The sequence below is a fragment of the Pteronotus mesoamericanus genome, unplaced genomic scaffold (assembly GCF_021234165.1).
Source record: "Pteronotus mesoamericanus isolate MK-2021 breed Mesoamerican mustached bat unplaced genomic scaffold, CSHL_Meso_final contig_173, whole genome shotgun sequence".
Taxonomy (NCBI): domain Eukaryota; kingdom Metazoa; phylum Chordata; class Mammalia; order Chiroptera; family Mormoopidae; genus Pteronotus; species Pteronotus mesoamericanus.
In genome coordinates, this window is record NW_026555072.1 from 16,790,079 (window position 1) to 16,812,697 (window position 22,619).

The 22,619-nt window shown below is 37.5% G+C and overlaps 1 protein-coding gene across 3 annotated transcripts in view; it reads left to right on the top strand.

Moving 5' to 3' along the window:
• Positions 1-22,619, top strand: part of DMD (dystrophin) — a 1,878,371-nt gene that overhangs the window by 1,291,728 nt on the left and 564,024 nt on the right. For all 3 annotated transcript variants that reach the window (XM_054566574.1, XM_054566573.1, XM_054566575.1), the window contains one exon: positions 14,229-14,346. In XM_054566574.1, the coding sequence (XP_054422549.1) occupies positions 14,229-14,346 (118 nt within the window). The remainder of the gene's footprint in view (positions 1-14,228; positions 14,347-22,619) is intronic.

Genomic DNA, 22,619 nt, shown 5'->3' on the forward strand with positions numbered 1-22,619 from the left:
ATTTTACCCAGCAAGGCTATCATTTTTAAAATTGAAGGAGAAATAAGAGCTTCCCAGACAAGAAAAAGCTAAAGGAGGTCATTACCACCAAACCAGCATTACAAGAAATGTTAAAGGGTGTTTTTTAAGAAGAAGAAAAACAACAGAGGAATACAGTTAAAAGAATACAATAGCAATAAATATGTAACTATTAATAATCACTTTAAATGTAAATGGCATAAATGCTCCAATCAAAAGACATAGGGTAGCTGAATTGATAAGGAAACAAGACCCATTTGCATGCTGTCTACAAGAGATCCATCTCAGAACAAAAGATACACACAGCCTAATAGTGCAGGGGTGGAAAAAGATATTTCATGAAAATGGAAATGAAAGAAAAGCTAGGATAGCAGTACTTCTATCTAAAATAATAGACTTTAAAACACATGCTACAGTAAGAGACAAAGAAGGGCACTATATAATGATAAAAGGAACAATCCAACAAAAGGATATAACCCTTTTAAACATTTAGGCACCAAGCATAGGAGCCCCTAAATATGTAGCAACTCTTTATGGACATAAATGGAGAGTTCAACAGTAACACCGTCATAGTAGGGGATTTTAATACTCCATTGACATCAATGGATAGGTCTTCCAAACAGAAAATCAACGAGGAAACAGCAGCCATAAGTGACACACTAGATCAGATGGGTTTAATTGATACCTTCAGAGCATCTCACCCCAAAGCAGCAGAATGTACACACATTCTTTTCAAGTGCATAGGGAACATTTTCTAGCATACATCACATGTTAGGAAACAAAAGAAGTCTCAATAAATTTAAGAAGATTGACATCCTATCAAGCATCTTCTCTGACGATAATGGTATGAAACTAAAAATCAATCACAGGAAAATGAAGAACACACAAGACACAGAGGCTAAATAACATTTTAGTAAACAAGGAATGGGTTAACAATAACATCAAAGAAGAGATTAAAGAACACCTTGGAACAAACGAAAATGAGTACACGACCCAAAACCCATCAGACATTGCAAAATCAGTCCTAAGAGGGAAATTCATAGCATTACAGGCCTACCTCAGGAAACAAGAAAAATCTTAAGTAAACTATCAAACTTTACACTTAAAGGAACTAGAAGAACAACAGACAAAGCTCAAAGCGAGCAGAAGAAATAATAAAGATCAGAGCAGAAATAAACAAAATAGAGTCTAAAAAAATACAAGAGATCAATGAAACAAAGAGCTGGTTCTTTGAAAATATAAACAAGATTGTCAGATCTTTAACCAGATTCATCAGGAAAAAGGGATCCAAATCAATAAAATCAGAAATGAAAAAGGATAAGTAACAACTGACATGAGACAAATAAAGACGGATTGTGAGAAAATATGATGAACAACTATATGGCAAGAAATTGGACAACCTGGATGAAATTAATAAATTCCTAGAAACATATAATTTTTCAATACTAAATTGGGAAGAATCAGAAAATCTGAAGCAGTAATCAAACAACTCCCAGCAAACAAAACCTCTGGACTGGATGGCTTCACAGGTGAATTTTACCAAATGTTCAAAGAAAAACCAACACCTTTCCTCACACTATTCCCAGAAATTCAAGAAGAGGAAAGACTTCCAACCTCATTCCTGGATGAAAAAGCATTTTACATATACACAATGGACTACTCCTCGGCCATACAAAGGAAGGAAATGTTACCCTTTGCGACAGTATGGGTGGACCTGGAGAACATTATGCTAAGTGAAATAAGCCAGTCAGAGAAAGACAAGTACCATGTGATCTCACTCATATGTGGAATCTACTGTACAAAATGAACTAATGAAATAGAAACAGTCTCATAGATACAGAGAACAGACTGACAGCTCTCAGAAGGGAGTGGAGTTGGGGGGGCGGGCACTGGGTAAAAAAAGGTAAAGGGATTAGGCAAAAATGAAACTCATAGACACAGGCAACGGTATGGGGACTACCAGAGGGAAAGGGGGTCAGAGAGGTAGAAGAGGGTAAAGGAGGGATAAATGATGATGGAAGGAGACTTGACTTGCGGTGGTGAGCACCCAATACAATGTACAGATGATGTATTGTAGAATTGTATTCCTGAAACCTATATAATTTTATTAAGCAATAACACCCCCAATTAATTTTATTAAAAATAAAATAAATTTTGAACGAGTACAGTCTTGGGAATTGGGAAGTATATCTGAGATTTTCCCCATAGATCATGCACCTTCTTTAAAAGCTGTCACACCGCAACTTTCAATTGCGTTAAAGGCTCTTGTGCTCCTACAGGGAAATATATTCTATTATAACTTTTATATCCCCCAATAACAGTCTGTTCTTTGTTTACTGGAGAGAGCTTTTATGTCATAAAATGCTATTTTTTGACAGAGACGCAGAATCATTGTTTTATTATAGAAATTTTCCTCTTAACAACAGCAAAAATAAATAGCTCATCTCCTAAGCTCCTGATCAATGTCTAACACCTCCTACCCCCAGCAACACTTCACTGCAAGTGTATTCACACTCCATAATAGCAGCTCTACTCACCTACCAAGACATGATCTTCGCAAATGATTTACAGCTAAGCCAGGGCTTAAACACACAGCACCCAATCAAAAGCAGATTTTTATCTTTTCTCCAGTCATATAATTTCTGAGAAGAAATAGATTAATGTCAGCCTCTGACAATATGCAAAGTATGTTGTCTATTTTTAGGCGTAAGACCAAATTGTTGAGCTTTTTTTCCCCTTACACGTGTGTGCAAATGGTACATGTGACTGCATTTTGATGTAACAGCATAGATTCGTGCACACCTCTCTTGCATTCAGCCTTGTGTGAATGCATGCAGGTGTGCCTGCGTGCTCTCTCTGTTTACACTTATTTGTAAAACTCGAAGAGGTCTCCAACCATGAAACTATCCTGACTTTACGTGAGCGCGTGATTGTCTGCCTTCCATGGGTTGTCTTCACTTTGTAGCACTCAGAACTCAGTGAAGTCACAAGGTTGAGACTCGATGGATTAAATATATTCTGCATAACATATTCCTCAATTGCCATTACTATAAAGAATCCTGGACTAGCTCTATGTGACTAATTTCTACCTAAGGTATTTGAATTCTTATACATAGGTTTATGGCTTTAATCTCCCTAAGACTGGTTGATATACATGTAATTATCTTCATTTTTACAGATGAATAAACTGAGCCTGAGTCTGTCTCTCTCTGCGCGACGTGAATTGAACAGCTGTGCCAATTATTTTGATAATTCAAGTCCTAACATCCACCATTTGAAAACAGGAAAAGAGCCTTGGGGGGCTTGAATTATACCAATTGATTGTGTACATGAATTTAATTGCCTCTAGATAATCGTTCATCTCCCCACTTCACTTGCCTCGTACAGGTAGTGTCACAGAACAGTAAGATCTCTTGCTCTGCCATAGTTTATTGACTGCAGTTGGCAATCAAAACCAAGGTTCTTGTCTCAGTACTTAAATAAGTGGCCTCTCTGAAATGTTTTGAAAACGTGAAAAGGTTGAATGCATTTTTAGCATAACCTTTCATTTGCTTCAACTTTTCATTTTGGTAGGGATGAGTACAGTGCTTGTTAAATAACAGACTCCTCCTTGCCTAGAAACAGGTGGTATTATCTGAAAACTCATTTCCCAAAGAAAATGCCAGAGGTCTAATGCAGTAATAGCTATAAAAGGACAACGGAAGCTAGGTTCACAAAATGTGGCATCTGGATATATGGATAGTTCTTATTACCCTGATAATAATCTTTGAAGTTATACATCTGGAGAGACGCATTCTCGCTCATATTCTGAAAAATTTCTGTTTCTTCTTTAGAGCAGGAATGGAAGAATTAGACACAATATTTTGAAAGTTTACTTTTTTTTCGCAACTGAAACTATAGTCCCTCTGTCCCCTACCCAGTTTAATATAATGTTACAAATGGGCTCAGAAAAGCTGTTTAATAATCCCCTGGGACACTTTTATTTTTACAATCAAAGGGGTTATATTTATTTGGCTTATATGCAGTGGAGTTATTTTCTCCTGAAATAAAAGAATGCGTGAGGTTAAATTAGAAATGTTTTTGCATGTTCTTATGATGGGAAATTTAATTAAAGGGGATAGACGAGGTTTTCCTTGGATTGTTGTGATTTAGTTTTCCAGTCCCCTCTTCTAAACGACTTTGGATGCAAGGGTGCAAGGTGAATGTTTCTAAAATGCCCCTTTTACCGGGGCATTCGTGTGCTCTCCTATCCCCAGGGACCCCCCACTGCCTTCAGCGTAATATTCATTCACGGATGTTCAGAGCCCCAGTCTTCCTTACCAACTTGATCACAGTCGACACGATTCTGTTCACTACAGAGCTATCCTTCCCACTGTATCCTGAGTACCCTGTTGTATTCACACCTCCCTGCGCTGGGCTCAACTCCATCGGTGTCCTGGAATCTCCTCTTTCTCCTTCCTAGGTCATGATTAGTCCTGTTCATCCTCCAAATTACAGTTCAGGTTTCTGGTCCTCTATAGCACTTTCCCTGAGCATGCTCATATGAGAATTCCATTCTCCAGAACGTCATTACAATAGCGTCCGCAGTCTATAGACCATTACATTTGTCATTTGCGCATTGTCTTCTGTTATTGGGCTAATGGCATGTGTGCATACGCATGGGCAGGTCTGAAGGTTGTCTCCTTACAAGTTCATTGTGAGCTCATTGAATTCATTGAGGAGGCTCTTTCATGCCGTCTTCTAGCACCCATAAAGCACAGTCCCTACTGCAGTGCGTTGTGCCAATAAATATTTGCTACCCATTTGATAGATTAGTGCTCAATTACCTGTCAGCTCTAGCCTTCTTTATCTGGGATTTCTACAGACTTTGAACAGCATCTTTAGGATGTAAAGATCAGGATATTCTGTGCCAGGAAAAATAATATAAAGCCTTCAGAAAGTTATAGCTCCCTACTCCTGTCATGTGACTTATCCTCCATTTTTATTAATTTGGTTCACTTATAATTTACTTTGCTGAATAGGGTACTCTGATTTGATCGAAGAAAATTTATCTTCATCAGTTAAGTTAGAATGACTCCAAAATGATGCTATTCAAGATAGAACAAGAAATGAAAAATGGAAAATCTGAGCAGGGATAATCCCAAACTATGGATATCATTAAAGGATTTCAGTTTTCCCTTTCCGTAAATATATGTAAAGAGTAAAATTGTATCACTTATTTTATTGGGTCATACTATCGAAAGCCTAAAAATGCGATGCATGTGACAAAAATTAGTCTTAACGCTGCCCCAATTATCCTTTGTCAATATGCTAAATTTACAAAACAATAGGGTTTCAAGAAATGCGAACAATGTAGAGTAACTAACAGATTTAATGTTCAGAGCTAAAAATATCAGTGCTTTCTCTGTCAGCTTAGAAATGTATTTACAAATCATTATCAACAAATTGTAGCCTAAAATTCTTCTTTCTTCTTGACTTTGAAATTATATTTCAAGATTCCCAATTTAAACCACATTATTTACTTACTGGCTTGTGTAACTGAAAGGAGTTTTCATTTTTGCATGTTAAGGGTTTCGTGAAATCGCGAGTAAATCAATCCTTTCAGTTTTCTGTGACAGGATAATTTGAAAATGGCCATCACAATCTCTTTTTCAACAAAGGGAAAGAATGTACTTTAAAAATAACCTACTAATAGTAGATTAGCTTTCTATTACATGAAAGGCCTCAAACTTGTGAGGCTTAAGACATGTTTGTTTAAAGCCCCCAAGAATACCAGCAAATAGGAAATACATTATGACAGGTAGAGAAATCCATTTCACAGACTGTCCTATTGGTTTTTGAGTTTTATAATAATTTCTTAAATAACTATCATATGTTTTATCTTTAAAATTGGCCAAAGGATCAGTAATTTTTATAACACTAATAAACACTGCTTGAAACAAGGATGTATGTTCTAGTAACACTGACAGTTATAATCATGTTTCTTGCATCACTGTTCCTCCTTATTGTTTCTAGTCAGCTGGTCAATCAATGCATTCATGGAAGTTATCTGTTTACTGTATTTCTAGGACAGGAATGAGAACTGAGGAAGCCATTCGAGCTAGGAAGGATAAGGTGCACGAAGGCATGGAATTACAAAAATCTTGGCTTCAGTTTTTCCAGTCTTCATCGTTTCCCAGTTCCTCACAGTGACATCTGAACACCTCAGACTGATTTTCAAAAAGCCAGCCATCATCCCGCCGCTGTGCCTAAGCTTCCCTGCCATTGTTTCCAGTGCAGCCTAGACACCAGCCAGCCCAATTGAGGCTTTTTTCACGTCCATGCCTTTGCTTGTGCTTTTCTCTCCCTTACAATGCCCTCCTCATGACCCGGCCGAGTCTTCCAAGGCTCAACTGTCATGCCATCACCTCTCCATGAAGTCTTTCTGGAGAATTCCCATGTACGGACACCCCCCTCGCTGATTCTTTTCAGGGGTTGTTTCTTTCTTTACCACTCACTTTGCTCCTTTCGCTAGACACTTTCTCAGGTCCACTGTCTAACTTCCCATTCTATGCTGAGAGGCTGGATAATATGGGCAGCGCTTACTCATTGGCTGAGTCCTTCTAAATGGAAGGCACCCGCAGAGCAGCGGTTGAAAGGACAGCAAGTCAGGGGACAGTTGGGTCCCCTTCCTGACTGACAGCCACGGTGCCTGTCAAGCGACCCTCTCCTTGCAGCTGCTTCTCACCTTCTATTAACTGCACCCTCCACTTAGCCTTTCAGGCCTTGAGGGGGAGTTTGAATGAGTCATTCGTGTATTGCAGGGACCCTGACTGATTCAGTATTTAGTCAGTTAAATAGTTAATTTCCCCTTTCGTCTTCCCATTTAATCACACCTGTATAATAATTATATCCTACTACATTATAGCTATACTGTGGCCTAGGTACTTTGGAACTGTATTGTAGCTCTTAAGTGTGCAGGCTCTGGAGCCAAATTGTCTATGTTAGAAGTTCTGCCACTTATTAACCTGTGATCCTGGACAAATTGCTGAACTACTTTTTCTTTCATTTACCTTAACTGTAAGATGGGGATAATAATAGTTCCTACCTCATAGAATGTTGTGAGAATTAAATGGATCATTTTTTAAATTTAAAACTTTTATAGTTCTTATTAAATAACAGAAAATGGTCCAAGCATTTTACAAATATTAGCCCTATTCTCATAACAAACTTCAGGGGTAGACACTCTTATTATTCTCACTTTACAGTGCTGGAAAGGAAAAAGAGAACAGTGAAGTAACTTGGTGAAAATAATAAAGCAGGTAAATGGCAACCGGGATTCAAACCCAGGCTGCCAGACTCCAAAGTCCTTTCTCTTAATCATTACTCTATGATACACTCTTCTGACACATATAAGTGCTCAGTAAGTAACTATGCTGCTGTTACTATTACTTCCCACTGTGTTCGTTGTTTTTGAGTCTTTATTTTTGCTAAGTTATGAATTTTTTTGAGGAAAAAAGCCAAGGTTTATTTATCTATGTGTATTAGCCGAGTGCTGGACATGTTGCAGGTACGTAACTGTGGCATTAATTATTAGTTGTTTCCTACATATTTTCCAATGTCTCCCTAACCTTGGGAACAACTAGTATTTAAGTAAAACTGGAAATGAATTTGACATATCAGCAGCCAGTAGTGTTGCCAGAACCACAGGTTCTTCTTTTAATCCCAAATTCTTCCCTCAGATGGTTCACCGCTTTCTTTGCAGATCCCCTGCCTTCCTTCTACTGCTACTGAATGACTTTACTTCCCCAAGAAGCAATAGTTTCAATAGGGTCCCATCTCAGATGACTACCAACTGCCCTGCTGTCCCCAAAGCGTGTACTTTTTAGCTTCATGATTGCTACTTAGAGAAATTTAAAATGAGTTCTCAGGAGTTCGGCAAGAAGCATGTAATTAATGTAATTTCATTCAGGTTCAAATGTGTTTTTCCTCCTCACCGATTAACTAGTTGTTTCAGACAGGGTACACAACTTTTATTCTCTGCTAGCTTCAGGATAGAGGTCAGGATCAGCTACCTAATTTACGGGGTCTAATTACAAATAAAAATGCAGGTCCCTGTGTTTAAAAACTGATAAAGCATTCCAAAGGCACAGTGGTGCAGGAAACCCGGCATGGAGCCCTTCCAGTTACAGAGCAAAGGGCAATGGCGCAGGCTGCACTGCCGTGAGGTTGGCCATGATTGAGGTCTGCCTGCTCAGGGCGCTTCTCATTCAGTCAGGTTGGAATTTATTTTCTGTCTTAGCTTTGCTAAGTGCCATATCTGAAAACTGCCCCAAACTCCTTTTTACATGTCTTCCAGGAAGCCGAGTGGTTGTTCTAGATAAAGGGTTCCTGGTGGCTCGTTTTGATATCCTAGTGTTCTTGAGCTACATGTGTATAATGCAACGGCACCATTGCTGTGTGCATCCTCTAAATAATCTTTTCCTCCAGTTCAATTCTAGGCTCACTGAAAATAACGGCCATGCCCATTTTTTCTTTAAGTAGCAGTGTTTTTTTACTGTCATTTTTCAGTTTTATTGTTCTTTCCCTTTTTGTTGAAGTTGGTGGGTGATGCTGGTTAACAAAACAGGTGCGCAATTCTATAATGCGTCATCTGTACACTGTATTGTGTGTTCACCACCCAAGTCAAGTCTCCTTCCATCACCTTCCAACTCAGAGAAACAGAGTAGAATGATGGTTACCAGGGACGGGGGTGGGGTGGCGGAAGCGGGAAGATGGTGGTCATCGGGTACAAACTTTCAGTTATTAATAATAAGTTCTAGACCTCTATTGTACATCATGGTAGCTATAGTTAATAATAACACATTAATATACTTGAAATTTCCTAAGAGAGTAGATATTAAGTGATTAGATCACACAGATAACTATGTAAGATGATGGATATGTTAACTAGTTTGTGGTGATTATTTCACAATGTGTACATATATCACAAAACATCAAGTTGTACATCTTTATATATAATTCTACTTGTCGAATCAACCCAAATAAAGCTGAAAAAAACTTTAAAAAATGGAATCTAAGAGATGATTAAAAAATAACATCTTGTATGATTTAGATAAAGAAGTACTGAAGCTCCACTTCCTTCAGAAGATGCTCTTTGACCCCTCTATTTGGCTGTATCTCTGCTGCATCCTTGGATAACTCCCCATGCTTCCCCTACAATAATACTCTCCTCAGTTTATTGTAATTGCTTATTTACTGTCTGTCCTCACTAGTTAATTTTCTCCTTGAGAATAGTAACTTTTTCCTCCTTTACCGCTGTATCCCTTGTACCTAGCTCAATGACTGACGTAACATAAGTACAGAAAAATATTTGCGGAAACCCAATTTGGGGGATGTTCTAAAAAATACCTGGCCTGTATTCTTTGAATCAATCAATGATGTAAAGTTCAAAGAAAGGCAGAGAACTAGTTCAGATTAAAGAGACTAAAGACATATAACAACCTAAATGCAATGCATGATCCCAGGTCAGTAAATTAAATGCAATTAAGGGGATAATTGTCATACTATGGATAAAGAGTGTGGATTAAAATACTAAAACTACTTTAAATTTCTTGACTTTTAAATTGAGCTGAGGTTATGTAAGAAAATGTCTTTGTTCTTAAGAAATAAGCACTGAAATGTCTAAGGGTAAAGGGCATAATACTCACAGATTATTCTTACATGGTGCAAAAAACATATCTGTAATATTACATATACAGGTATTATAGAAATGCATAGAGAATGATAGAATGAATGGTAAGTGACAAATGTGGCAAAATGTTAACAATTGATGAATCCAAGTGAAGGGTATGTGGGATTCTTTGACCACTCTTGTAGATTTGCTGTAATTTTAAAAGTACATAAAAATAAAATGCATGTTTAAAAAAGTATTTTTGAATGAATGAAGGACAAAAGGATAACTAATTATAGTTAGAAATTTTTTATGAAGAAATTACCAACAGAGATGCTGGTAGAACATTCAGAGTAGCAGAGAAATCGTGCCAAGCAGGAAATATCCAAGCCAGTTTAAAATGTAAATGAGAAATGAGGAAGTGGAGGACAATAAAGGTAACTTTGGAGTTGGCCAATCTATTCAGAAAGGCAGCCGAATGCAAGAGGAGAAGCCAGAATGAAGGTGTCCAGTGAGGCGGTTGAAAGCTAGACAGATGATTAGCATCCTCACAGGTAAAACTCTTTCAGTTACTAGAAAGGCTACAGTTTAGGACCTACCTGACTTAAATGCTTACTTTCTTACGTACATAAAGTGATTCTATAAACTCTTTCACCTTGTCATTCTTCCATGTTAATTGTTAAAGTTGTAAATAAAAGAGTATTATAAAGTCAACATTTTTACATTACATGTAAACTTAATTCATGTTTATTTTTTGGAAATGACAACAACTGAAATTCACCCATGGGCCTTTGCTATAAGTGTAGTTATGTGCACAATGTTGATTTTTGTAGAAAAAGAAAAAAAATTTGGAGAGATTGTTGTTAAGGTCTTTTCTTATACATCTAAATACTAAGTATTCAACTAAACATAGAGTTTTCTATTGGAGTATTATTTAGGTAAAATTCCATTTTAACAAATACAATAACAAAGTGCAATTCTTTCTAAGAGCCTAAAATGACCTACTTACAGTATGTATGGCTTCATTGTTTAACTCCCTTTTTCATAAGATTGCTATTTATAACCACTTCCCTCAACCCTGGGGGGACTTAGTAGGATTAACGACTTCTGATTCACTTTGTATTTGAAGATTTTTTTTTTTCTCCATCTTTGCTCAGCTAGTGGAATCCATGATGAATTCTCATCTCCAAGGGGTAAGCTGTTTTTAGCAAAGCCCCTGGCTGGCTTATGATTCCTTAGAAATAGCATTGATTCCTCACTTCTCTTATGTTTGTTTCTTCTAGAATGATAGACTCCATGTAGACATGCTCAATTATCATGCTTCTTTGCAGTTAAGCATGTAATGCTTTTAGTTTTGTATGCTTACGTTATATGTGCAATAGTATGTGGGCTTGTATCAGAAAACTAAATCAGCATAATTAGCATTTGACTTGTTTAGCATGACAAATAGAGACAACTAAAGCTGGAACGAGGAAGCTAACCAATAGAAGAGGACAGGAGGTCCTATGAGGATGAAGATTAGAGACAAAACATTGGTCTTGAGACAGTAGCATCTGGTAAGAGCACCAGATTGGGAGCAGAGAACGGAATTTCATAGATGGATATTTGGAGGGTGGGTAGTTTGAGTAATGATTAGATCTAACATGTTTCTTCATCTGTGGGTAGTTAGTGGAATAGAGATGAAAGGCACTGTATTTGAGAAGTTATGGGATTATAAAGCTTAGGTTGTCAGGACAAAGAAATTTTAATAGCAAATAAATAGAATATGCTCAAAAGAAAACCAAATGAAAAGAGAAAAATTGTTTTTCTCACAGCATGCATGGGTTCTGTTCATTAGCAAGAAGGTCTTTCGGTCACTGTTTTTATATTACCTTAATGAAAACAACACTTAAATGTATGCCATATTCAAATTCTTCCCATTATTTCTGAGAAAAAAAATCAAAGGAGACAATGCCCATTCTGCTCTACTTAGAAACCACTATTTAATGAGTATATTAGTGTCTTATAAATTCCATAGCAATATGTATTTTTTTGTACCATTTCTTTTTTGAAACGGGTGTTTGTACTGGTTGACTAAAGAGCAGTATAAAGAGTTATGATTTTGTTTTGAAATACTTTAGAAAAGCATAGTTTCATTGCAGTTGTGAATCTCCTTAGATTTTTAAGGAGGCTGCTTCAAAGGGTCTCATTAATAATCTTCTCAGGTGCTTACAAACCATGTGTCTGTCAGCAGAATTAGAGAATCACCCAACTAGAGAACAGGTTTCACAATACCCTGAGACCTGCTTTGTTCATTAGAGAGGAAAATGGCTTGTTTTAAGTCCACACTGGCATGCTGGCTAATTTCAATGTTAAAAGCTGTTTGTTGTGGTCAGATTTAATATTTAGAGCCTGTCAAGGTTCAGATTAAAGTTGATCAAGTTACCTCCACAACATACTTCTTAAACAAACTTTGTAATCCGAAAAGAAGGGAAAAATGTATAACCCACATTGAGTAACGTATCCAAATGTGAGAAGCAAAGAAGAGCCTGGTTGTTTGAGGGTGAATTAATATTAAATCAAGGAAAAATAATAAAGATAACCTTTGTTATATAAAAATGTCCAGGTATCAAAAAACATAAATTTTCATTGAAATTACAGAAAGCATACCTAAGGTTTTTGTTCACTCCTTTAGTCAGAACACCAAGAAGAGTGCCTAGGACTTGATATTTATAAAATGAAAGAATGAGTTAGAGAATGAACGAACTTGTCCTCTTTGTTAGCTATGTGTATTTAGAGTTCTTTGTTAAATGCGAAGGGAAGATTTGATTTTATATGAGACTTCTGGGTAAGTCCGGGGTTTTTTTTGTTTGTTTGTTTTTATATCTGTCTAATGTATTAAACATTTAAGAGTCGGGAATGCCGAAGTGCCCTTTCAGATTGCTATATCACAGGTAACCAGAGTTTACTATTTTAACCCTGGAAAACATCTTATTTCATAAGATCTATCTCCTACTATACGGTTCCCACTTTAAAATTCATTCAGTACTCTCCAACTGACTTATGCCACTTACTTCAATAGCTGTCTTTGGCAATTTGTTCCATATTTCAAACACCCTTTTGTGTAAAGAAACCATAAAACTTAGAAACCTGAAAATTGGATTTTTCTTCTGAGCAATCACAGCTTACAAATGTGGAAAATTTGTTAAAAGTTAGCCCCTCCAATTTTTCAATACTGAGAAAGGAAAATGTTCAAAATAGATGCGTAATGTTTGGATAAGTTCTTCCTATTATGTTAATACTACCAAAAGCAATGGAGCTTAAATAACAAGGCCTATCTTCCTACCTCTTCACCAAAGAAATACAAACAGAATGATCAAAATTTGGCTTTTCCAAAAACAAAAATCCTTAGACAATCTGCATCAAAGGACATAGTAGATGTTTCATGAACATTACTTACTATCTACCACATTTCACCTCTTCACTTTCATTGGCCCTATGTGGTGGTACAAAGATTATTTGATTTAAAAACCATAAATAATTCTGGCTTGGTTATTAGTGTAGTTATTAGGAGAATAAAAATGAGAAAACTTGTGTAAAACATTTGTCACATAGTGGTTATAAAATAACAACAAATATTCATTATACCTCCAAAACTAAAATATATCCAGTTTTAGAACATGAACAAGGGAGATGTCTTTTTCCCCCCAAACTTCTTTGTAAATATCCCTGGCATTTTGGCCCTTTGTGTAAAGAAAATAAGATAACAGATGAACACTTGAAGGAGGGAGGAATTTCTTAATGATTAATATTGCTATCTATGAATACGAAACATATTTCTTGTCTTCATTCTATTTGTCACTTTTAGCTAACGCATATTAAATTAAAGTCAGATGTAATACAGAATAAGAATACTTTTCAAACTTGCCTAATCCTAAGAATTAAGTGGAGAATTTGTTAGAAACACGGATCCCCAGCCCTCCTCCCTTCTGATTTATTCATTATTTTGGGGGGAGGGGGTGCAGCAAAGGAGTCAGGTGATTCTTATTGGAGGCAACTTTGAAGAAAGACTGATTTAGCTCAGTTATATCGCATCATTTACAGGTAAGGAATCTCAGGTGCAAAGAAGTTAAATAATTTATATCTCTTAAATCACTTCTGTGCTTTTTCTGTTTCTAACATATACACCTTAATTTTGACACCATGCAGAACGAGATTACAAGTATAAATACCTATCTGTCTCTTAAATACATTGTCATATTTCAAAATTACATTCCTTACTCGTGGCACTCATATATTGGGTTGAGTAAAATGAGGTGCTGTGGCATGACTGTCTTAGCTCTTAAAATAGTGGAGCAAATCTATAATCAAGATTTTCATTTGAAATATGTTTGGTATCTTGAGAATGAAACGCATCTCTTGTTAAATTGTTCTCTATAAAGAGATTTATATCCCGTAACATCTTTTTTATTTCTAAAAAGTGCTTTGGTTGGTTTGAAAATCACACTTTACTTTGTATTACATGACAGGAATGCGCAATGCTAGAGAATCTCAGATTAAGTTCTATTTGTTCCTTTAGGCCACACTCCAGGATTTGGAACAGAGGCGCCCCCAGTTGGAAGAACTCATTACTGCTGCCCAGAATTTGAAAAACAAGACCAGCAATCAAGAGGCTAGAACAATCATTACTGATCGAAGTAAGTCTTTTAACAGGCATGTGAACTTAAGGAAAAGTGTGTGAAAAGTTTTAATAATGACTTAGGTGCATGTGTTTATAAACCTCCATCGTGTTTATCAAAAGAGAACCAACAAATTGTAAATTACAGCTCTTACACTAAGATTTTCAGTCCGTAATGTTCTCTTTCAGTGACAATGTAATTTCATGGAATCGAGGAAATAGAAATTCCGTCATTGCAGACTTACATAGCTGCAAAGCGTGAAGTGGTGCTCAGGGTAAGCATGGCAGGGCAGAACGTTTGCTCCTCAGTTGTTGTATATAGGACCTGGCATCCGTGGAGAATGACAGTCTCCCCTTCATGTCTTTGGTTGTCGGTCCATGCAGGCAAGTTGCTTCCTGGACCATCTTTTATACCCATCTGCAGTGGCACTTTCAGATCTGGGCGGTTCTCTGCGACTTTGATGCCTCTCACTAAGTAATATCAGAAATCACTGTATGGCTCCTTATGCCAGACCGGGGTGGATGGCAATGTTGGGGATGGCAACATCGGCCTAGATATTGCGCATGCTCTTTTCTTCTTTTCTTTTTTAGAGTGATTCACAGTGACTGTGAATGGGGGCAGGAAGACGGATTGAGGGTGGAGCAGGGGAGGCTATTCTCTATCGCGTTTCAGTCAGAGGAAGCACGGCTTACCTCTGCTCTCAGATTCTCTTGGAAACCCTGGGTTTCTTCCCCCTCTTCCATATGTGCTTCCCCCAGGGGCACATATTGATAATGAATTATAATTCACCTGCAGCCCCCCCGCCCCATTTCCCTTCCCACAACCCAAGGAGTCTTTTCTGGTGCGGGAGTAGAGAAGATTTCCTTTGAATGTCTTTTTTCCTTCTCAACCTTTGCTGTTAGACTAGGTCTAGGCTTTTGAAACTCAAAAATCAAGAATCTATATTCTGTTTTATCAACATTTCCCTCAGGAAGTGGAAGCGAAACGCCTGGCAACCTCCTAGGTATGTGTGTGTGTGTAAAATCTTTGGAAAATCCTGTCAGCTAAATTTCATAATTCCCATTTTATAGAGAAGACACAGTTTCTGAGAAGGGTTCATCAAACTGCTCAAGCTTACAAAATAAGCAAATAACAGAGCATGGAATTTGCAAATGTCTCCTTCTGGCTTGAAAGTCTGCATTCCTTCTAGTCCACTTGCCACTTTCCATCTTTTTTTGTTGTTTTTGTTAATGATCTCAATCACTGGGACTAGGATTAAATACTCTTTCCGTCTGCAATTATATATGTTGTTATTCATTTCCTAAAGACATTTCCTCTTTCAGTGGCACTGATTGTTAATTAAAATAGACTTTTCTTGATTTTGAAAGTTTAACTCTTTATCGACACACAAACAATGTATTTGGATCTATGGTAATGTATTGGTTGGGTAGCACCTGGCTACTATAACAGGTTAGCTCCTAAATCTTGGTGGCTTACCATATAAGAAGTTTACTCTTTGTTCTGGTGCAGTCCAAAATAAGGAGGCTTTTATGAAACTTTTCAAGGACCCCGGCCCCCTCCATCCTTTGTGTCCAGAACATCAGAGTCTTAGGCACTTCATGGGCAGGTGAGGGATTGCTCATTGCAATTTATTATGAGCCAGGCCTGGAAGTGTTACAGAACCCAACCAGTGCTGCTGTAGAACAGCTGTGGTGCTCAATTGCCCACTTCTAAGAAGCATGACTCCCAATGTAAGAGTCTGGTGAAAACGGGGTTGCTTAAAGGTTATACAGATTCAGGATAATGGTGGATTTCGGCTGTTAAGTCCCGCTCCCTTGAAAATGCCCACAAACACATAGTCCTGCCTCCCTTTGCCAAACCAGTCCGGTTTCAGAAAAAGCCAGTCAGCGGTATCATTGTTCAGAAAAGCAGAAGCCGGTGGCTCGGCATTCCGGGTCACAGTTCAGTTCAGCTCCAAGCATCTCTCACGAATCCGGGCTCGGTTAGGCAGGTCCCCGCCCAGCTCCATCAGCTCTGCCGCCATCTTCCCCAGGCAGGTTGTCCAGGGGTCTCCTCTTTGTTACTCCAGCTCTTTCTCCAAACTGCGTGCATCTCCTTACACAGCAGACCTCATGGCGGGCAGGACCCCTTCTCTACACCCTTTCAAACCGCGTGACTACTTCTTCTTTCAGCCCACCCTTATTTTAAATGGTCAGCCCAGAACTTGCTACGTGACTTCGTATCCGGCCCTTCCTATGATGTGCTACTTTTGCCAGTGCCCCTGGATCTTTTACCTTCTTTTAGCTGCCATCTTTCATCAGGGCAAAAGTTCTTCATGACACTGGTGTATCCACCTCCCCTGGCTATGTCATAAGTCATTAGATGCTGGTAAAATCACGTACACCTTTTGTCCAGAGCAGCAGCACCGCTGTTTACTTGCCATGGTTATGCAAAGTATCTTAATGCGGCATTGTCCATTCCTCCCTTCTTCCAATCAACGTTTGTTAGGAATATTTCAGGGGACCCCTGCACCCCTGGCTCTGCATCAAACTACAGAAGTGCTGCACATTAATTCTGCTTATAGTCTGTTGGCTGAACCTTGTCACATGGCCACACCTAATGACAAGGGAAGCTAGAAAATATTGTCCAATGTTGGACCCAGGGAGGAGAGGAACTAGTTTGGTAAGGAACTAGTCAGTCTCTTCCACAGCTGATTTGGACAGGAAGAGCGCAGTTAAGTTCTATAGGCATGCGTAAGTTACAGGATGTGACTTTTCTAACCAGCAAGGCAAGAGTGAAACTGCCTTGTGATGATCAACCTGGATACCTGTTCAGTTGATATCGATAGTAGAGTGTTTGCTCCCTCGAACTGGAACCATGAGGCTTCTCCACCAGGTTGCCACACACAGGCCCTAAAAAGTGAATCTTAGTGAGTGTGAGACTGAATTCCCATTACACAGTTAAGTGATCTGTTTCTTGCCTGAGAAATATGGAAATTTGGCAAAGATGTTTATGCAAATCTGAACATATTAATATATAGAAAGCCATTTGTTATTTTACTAATGAAAAACAACTATTTTTCCCCTAAGAGGAAAATAACACTAATTTATTTTATAGTATCCATTCAACATCGTCTAAACATTTTACATTATCTGTTGCAATCTTTTTTGGATATTGTATTGACTTTTTTCATGATGTGGATTAAACTTGAGTGACTGTAGGGCAGGTTTGTATCACTCTGCTAATTTAAAGTGATTTGAGTAGTTCTGCTTTTTTTGAGCTTTGTCTTTTAGGAATGAATACCTGTATGAATATTTGCAGCACAGTGGAAAGATTCCAATCCAAATGGTCCAAAAAAGCATTTTTTTAAACAAAAGCAAGTGTTTGTTGAGACATGTCATGTTGTTTATTAGGAGCCTAAACCAGAATCTTAGTTCGAAATATGCCTGGGGCCTCTCGTGCTGGTACCAGGATAATTCTGACAAGATATGCTTATCTAAACAATGCCATTTGCAGCCCTGTCATGCTTCGGTTTCTCTCTCCATTTGAAATCTATGAAATGGGATGGAAATTCAATACTCGTGAAGTTTCATTCGTGTTCAAAACAGAAATGTTTTAGTATAGATTTGGTTTTCAGGGAATGAGCAGAAATAAAATACTTGCTCATAAAATTGTATGTTCTTATTTGAAGATTTCAGTGTTCCTTTTTATTGTCCTGAAACTTTTAGAATACTTAAAAAGGAATCAGCTAAATAAAGGAAAATATTCAATAATTACATAATACTATATTGCAACACTTTCTTCCTCCTTGATAAATCCCAGTTCATAACTTGGAACAGTTGGGGAAATCTATACATAATTACTACATTATGTCAAGAGAAAAGTCCAGTGAAAAGCAATTCCTCTCTAGCGATAATATCCATGCTTACTATCTCAATAGGTCTGCAAAATACCAACATGCTTCACTGTGTGAAACTATTTTCATGCTATCTGTTGTTCTCATGCGATTATATTGATGGAAATCACGTTGTACTAATGTAGGTGAGAGAGTGAATTTCATCCTAATTACATTCAAATGAGAAATTCTCAATGCTGTTTCTGATAATTCAGTCTACTCATTTTCCTTCAACTCGTTGGTTGTTTGAATGTGCCAACCATTCCTGGTCATTTTCTTCTCCAAATGGGATAGACGAGGGGTCCAAAACCCAATCAGATAAGAAGGGTCTAAAATTGTGTCTTTGTTCTGAATTATGTAAAACCCTTATTCATGTTCATTATTATTGCAAATCATAGTACCATAATATCTCGCATAGCAGTGAGGAAGGTATGGAAAGAAAGAACTCTTCTCTCTTACTGCTCTGTTTATTCCACAAATAATATTGGTGAAAATGGCTCATCTGGCATTTGCATTTGAGAGCCTTGCTTCTGTAGCTCTTGTCTCTATCTCATTTTAGGGACAAAATATTGAAGCTCAGAGAGCTTAAGTAATGTGCCTAGGGTCTTAGTAAGATGTCAAGAAAGGAACTGGGATTTAAACTCATCTCTGTGTGATTCTAAAGCCTGAGATATATCAAATGGAAAGGGCCTGTTAGTCAAAAACAGGAAGGAATACTCATTTGAGAACTTAAAATATTAGGAATAACCTCAGTTTACTATCATCTAGATATACTTTTTTGCTGCTCCCACTTATAGTTTTGTCTTCTATGCATTTGGGTGGCTAATTATAGGATTGTCTCTACACGTGTTGGAAATGTACAGGAAAGTGGACCTCGGTAATCTTCTAGATGCTCATTAAATGGTGCATATAGTCATGGTGAGATGAATTTAGTACACAGGAACTGGCAATGGGAGAATATAAAGGGGCTGTAATATACAGAGTCTGACAGAGGTAAAGCCTGCTTGAGTGTGGTTGGTAGGGTAATAATATGGGTGTAATAATTGATAGTTTTCATTTGAACATTTCACCTAAAATATCATATGGTATGCTTGAGTGTGATATTGTTATGTCACAGAATTACATGCTTATGATGTTGTAGTAAAAGATTTTGTAATAAAAAGGGGGTGTTATTTCTAGCAGACCCTGTATGGCCTTTTATCAGCTAAATCAGGGGAGGCACTTCTAGAACAGAATGCCAAGTCTTAAGAGAGAAGTGTTTCTTTTATAATCTTTTATTTTTCCCAACTAAGTTTGGAATTCTTTGAGAAATTTGGTGACAACGTATAAATTTTAAGAAAATAAATTCATATCGTACCGCTTAAAGAGCTGGTATGCAGAACTGTAGAAGGAAACAGTTCTGTTGTATGAGAATAAAGATACTCTCACAGGTTTTTTGAATTAACTGGCAGTTTTATAGCAGCTTTGTCAACCAATCATTCATCGCTGCAACCAAATGTATGAAATCCTTCATGGTGAAATAACAGCACCTTGTTGTCCTCTACATTTTAATGAAATCACTGTTGCTAATGAAATGCCAGCCAATATCTTCCTCACAGGTATTGTGTATTAGAGAGTTGCTTATTTTAGAGTAAGTGGAGTCAACCATATAAATTCCCTCCTTTTGACATCCAGCACCTGCTGCCAACCTGTTATAACTACAAGCAGCTCTCAACATTTACATCCACCAGGATGCCGCTGGTAACCAAAGAGTTCAGTTCAGTAAATATTTGAATGCTTACTCTATGCTAGTTGATGCCAGAGGCAATGGAGGGGATATCAGGAGGAATAAGATTCAGCCTTTGCCATTATAAAAAACAACTCACCATCAAACATATTTGGACAAGTATATTCAGGCAAGACAGTCCAGGATAAGTACTGCAGTAGCGCAGTATTCCAAAATGTTGACATAGAGCAAGAGAGGGAGGGGATTGGCTCTGAATGAGGGGGTCCTAGGATGCTTCCAGGAGGTTCAATTTAGTCTGGTCATGGATAGGATTTTGAAAAGCAGGAGGGGGCTGGAAAAGGAAGGACATTTCATGAAAGGATGACAGGAAGATACATAATTAGACTTAGGTTCATGGCGGTACAATGGATGAATTTGTAGGGAGAAAGGAGGGAGGGAAGGGGGGAGAGAAAGAGAGAGAGAGAGTAAATGGATTCAATGAGACCATTTAGGAGGCAAGAGAACCCAAGCTAGAGCAGTAGCAGTGGGGTGAAAAGAAAGAACTGAATTAAGATATGCGGGGGGCACTAGCATTAACTGGATTTGGATGTTGACTGGATACATGGAACTGAAGATCTAAGAAAGAGCTTGCCTCCTAAGATTCTGACATTCAGTGGCTTGGAAGATAGTGAGGCCATAACCAGAAACAAACTCAGGCCAACGAGCTGATTACATGTGATAAAATGTGCTTAAGATACAGCCAATGAGCATGATGGGAAATGGTTGAAAACACAAGTAGAGATAACAGGAGCATCACTTCTTTACAGATTGGGAAGTTATCCAGAGTGGATGAGCTTGCACAGAAACAGGGTGCTGGGTGAAAAGAAAAGTAGGCCTAGGGAAGAGACTATATTTAAGGAATTTAAGAGGAGTTAGCATGACCCCTCCCAGTGGCAACTTGCAATATAGGTGCATTTGGACAAACACACACTGAACAATGAGTTCATAGGTATTGCACTGTATTTTGTTTTCTATCTTCTGTTGTGCAACCAGCCTAATAACTTTCTTCCTCATTCTTAGTGATACTTGAAATATGATAAGGAGGCATAGAAACCCTTTAGCTGAGAGTTTCAGATTGCTCTGTTTATGTATATTAAACCCTCATTATACCAGGGCAAATCATCATTGCACTTTGCCATCTAGGTGTAATGGACTCTTGGCCTTTTTCTTTTTTTACCTGTTCAAGTTATTTTTTAAATACTTTGCAGAAGTAAGCATAAAGAAATAGTAAAAAAAGTTATTAGAAATTTTTAATAATAATTTAAACACAACAAACTTCTGTGTATCAAATAAATTTTGGTGCACAAGCATTATAAATGATTAGCATCCCACATCATTTTAGCAGAACATGATGGTTCAAATTCTTCAAGCAAAATATTATGTGATGAAGTCTTTCCTGTTGAATGACTAACTAGATTAAAATACCATTTTTTTCCTCTCTGTCTTTATAAATATATTGTTAGCTCATCAATCCTTGTGTTTGGGAAAAATTCGTCTAAGTTATTACCATTTGGAGACTCACAGTCTAAAATTTCACCTATATGATCAATTTCACCATCATCATTAGAGTCCAAAATGCTGGTTTCTGTCTCTTTGCATTTATCTGCCATTATGTCTAATAATCATGAAATGTCTTCTGCTGGCAATTTTCTTATCATTGACATTATGAGAGTAAAATGGAAAGAATTTTCAACTGTGTTCAATGAAAGCTAAAAGCAGATGCCAAAGATGGTGTTTCCAATATTACTTTATACCTTCTTAAAATATGATGCACTGTTTTAGGCAATGAAATAAAAGACTAAAGGGTGAAGATCTATTTTGCTATTGTATCATTCTTCTAATAATTCTACCACTCTTCCATTTACTCATCGTTTTTGCATACTGAAGATAATTTGAATAATGATAAAATAGCAAAATGCTTCCAAATATAGAAAAAATATGATCACTAAGACAACACAGTGTCACTTAGACTTATGAAGTTCAGCAGACCCACATATGGTAATTGAAAAATAAAATGGTGTTATTTTATTTAAAGAGTAAGTAAAATATCACTTTGGTAGACCATGAGGGGAAAAAAGTCACAAAATAACAATGTTTACAAATAGAACTTCTCAAAAACGAAACTCAAAAAAGAAAGTTGGGTGCAGTGGACCTTGAAGGTATATCAAAGGTTAAACAAAACATCACTTGTTCAATCCTACCACGAAAATAAGAGTTTTATTAGCCAGCATTCTCCACATACATATACCGTCATGTGCTACAAAACAATGGTTTGGTCACCAACAGACTTCATATACAACTGTGGCCCTATAAGATTGTAAAGGGTGAAAATGTTCTACTGCCTAATGGCGCCATAGCCATTGTAATGTCGTAGCATAATACATTACTCACATGTTTGTGGTGATGCTGATGTAAACAAACCTATTTAGCTGACAGTCATATAAAAGTATAGCATGTACAGTTATGTACAGTACATGATACTTGATAATGGCCATATGCAACTATGTTACTGGCTTATGTATCTACTATACTATACTTGTTATCATTATTTTAGGGTGCACTCTTTCTACTTATAAAAAAGTTAGCTATAAAACAGTGTGCCATGTTAGGCCAGCAGCAACCTCATGCATCTCACGTTTACCACGTCTCTAG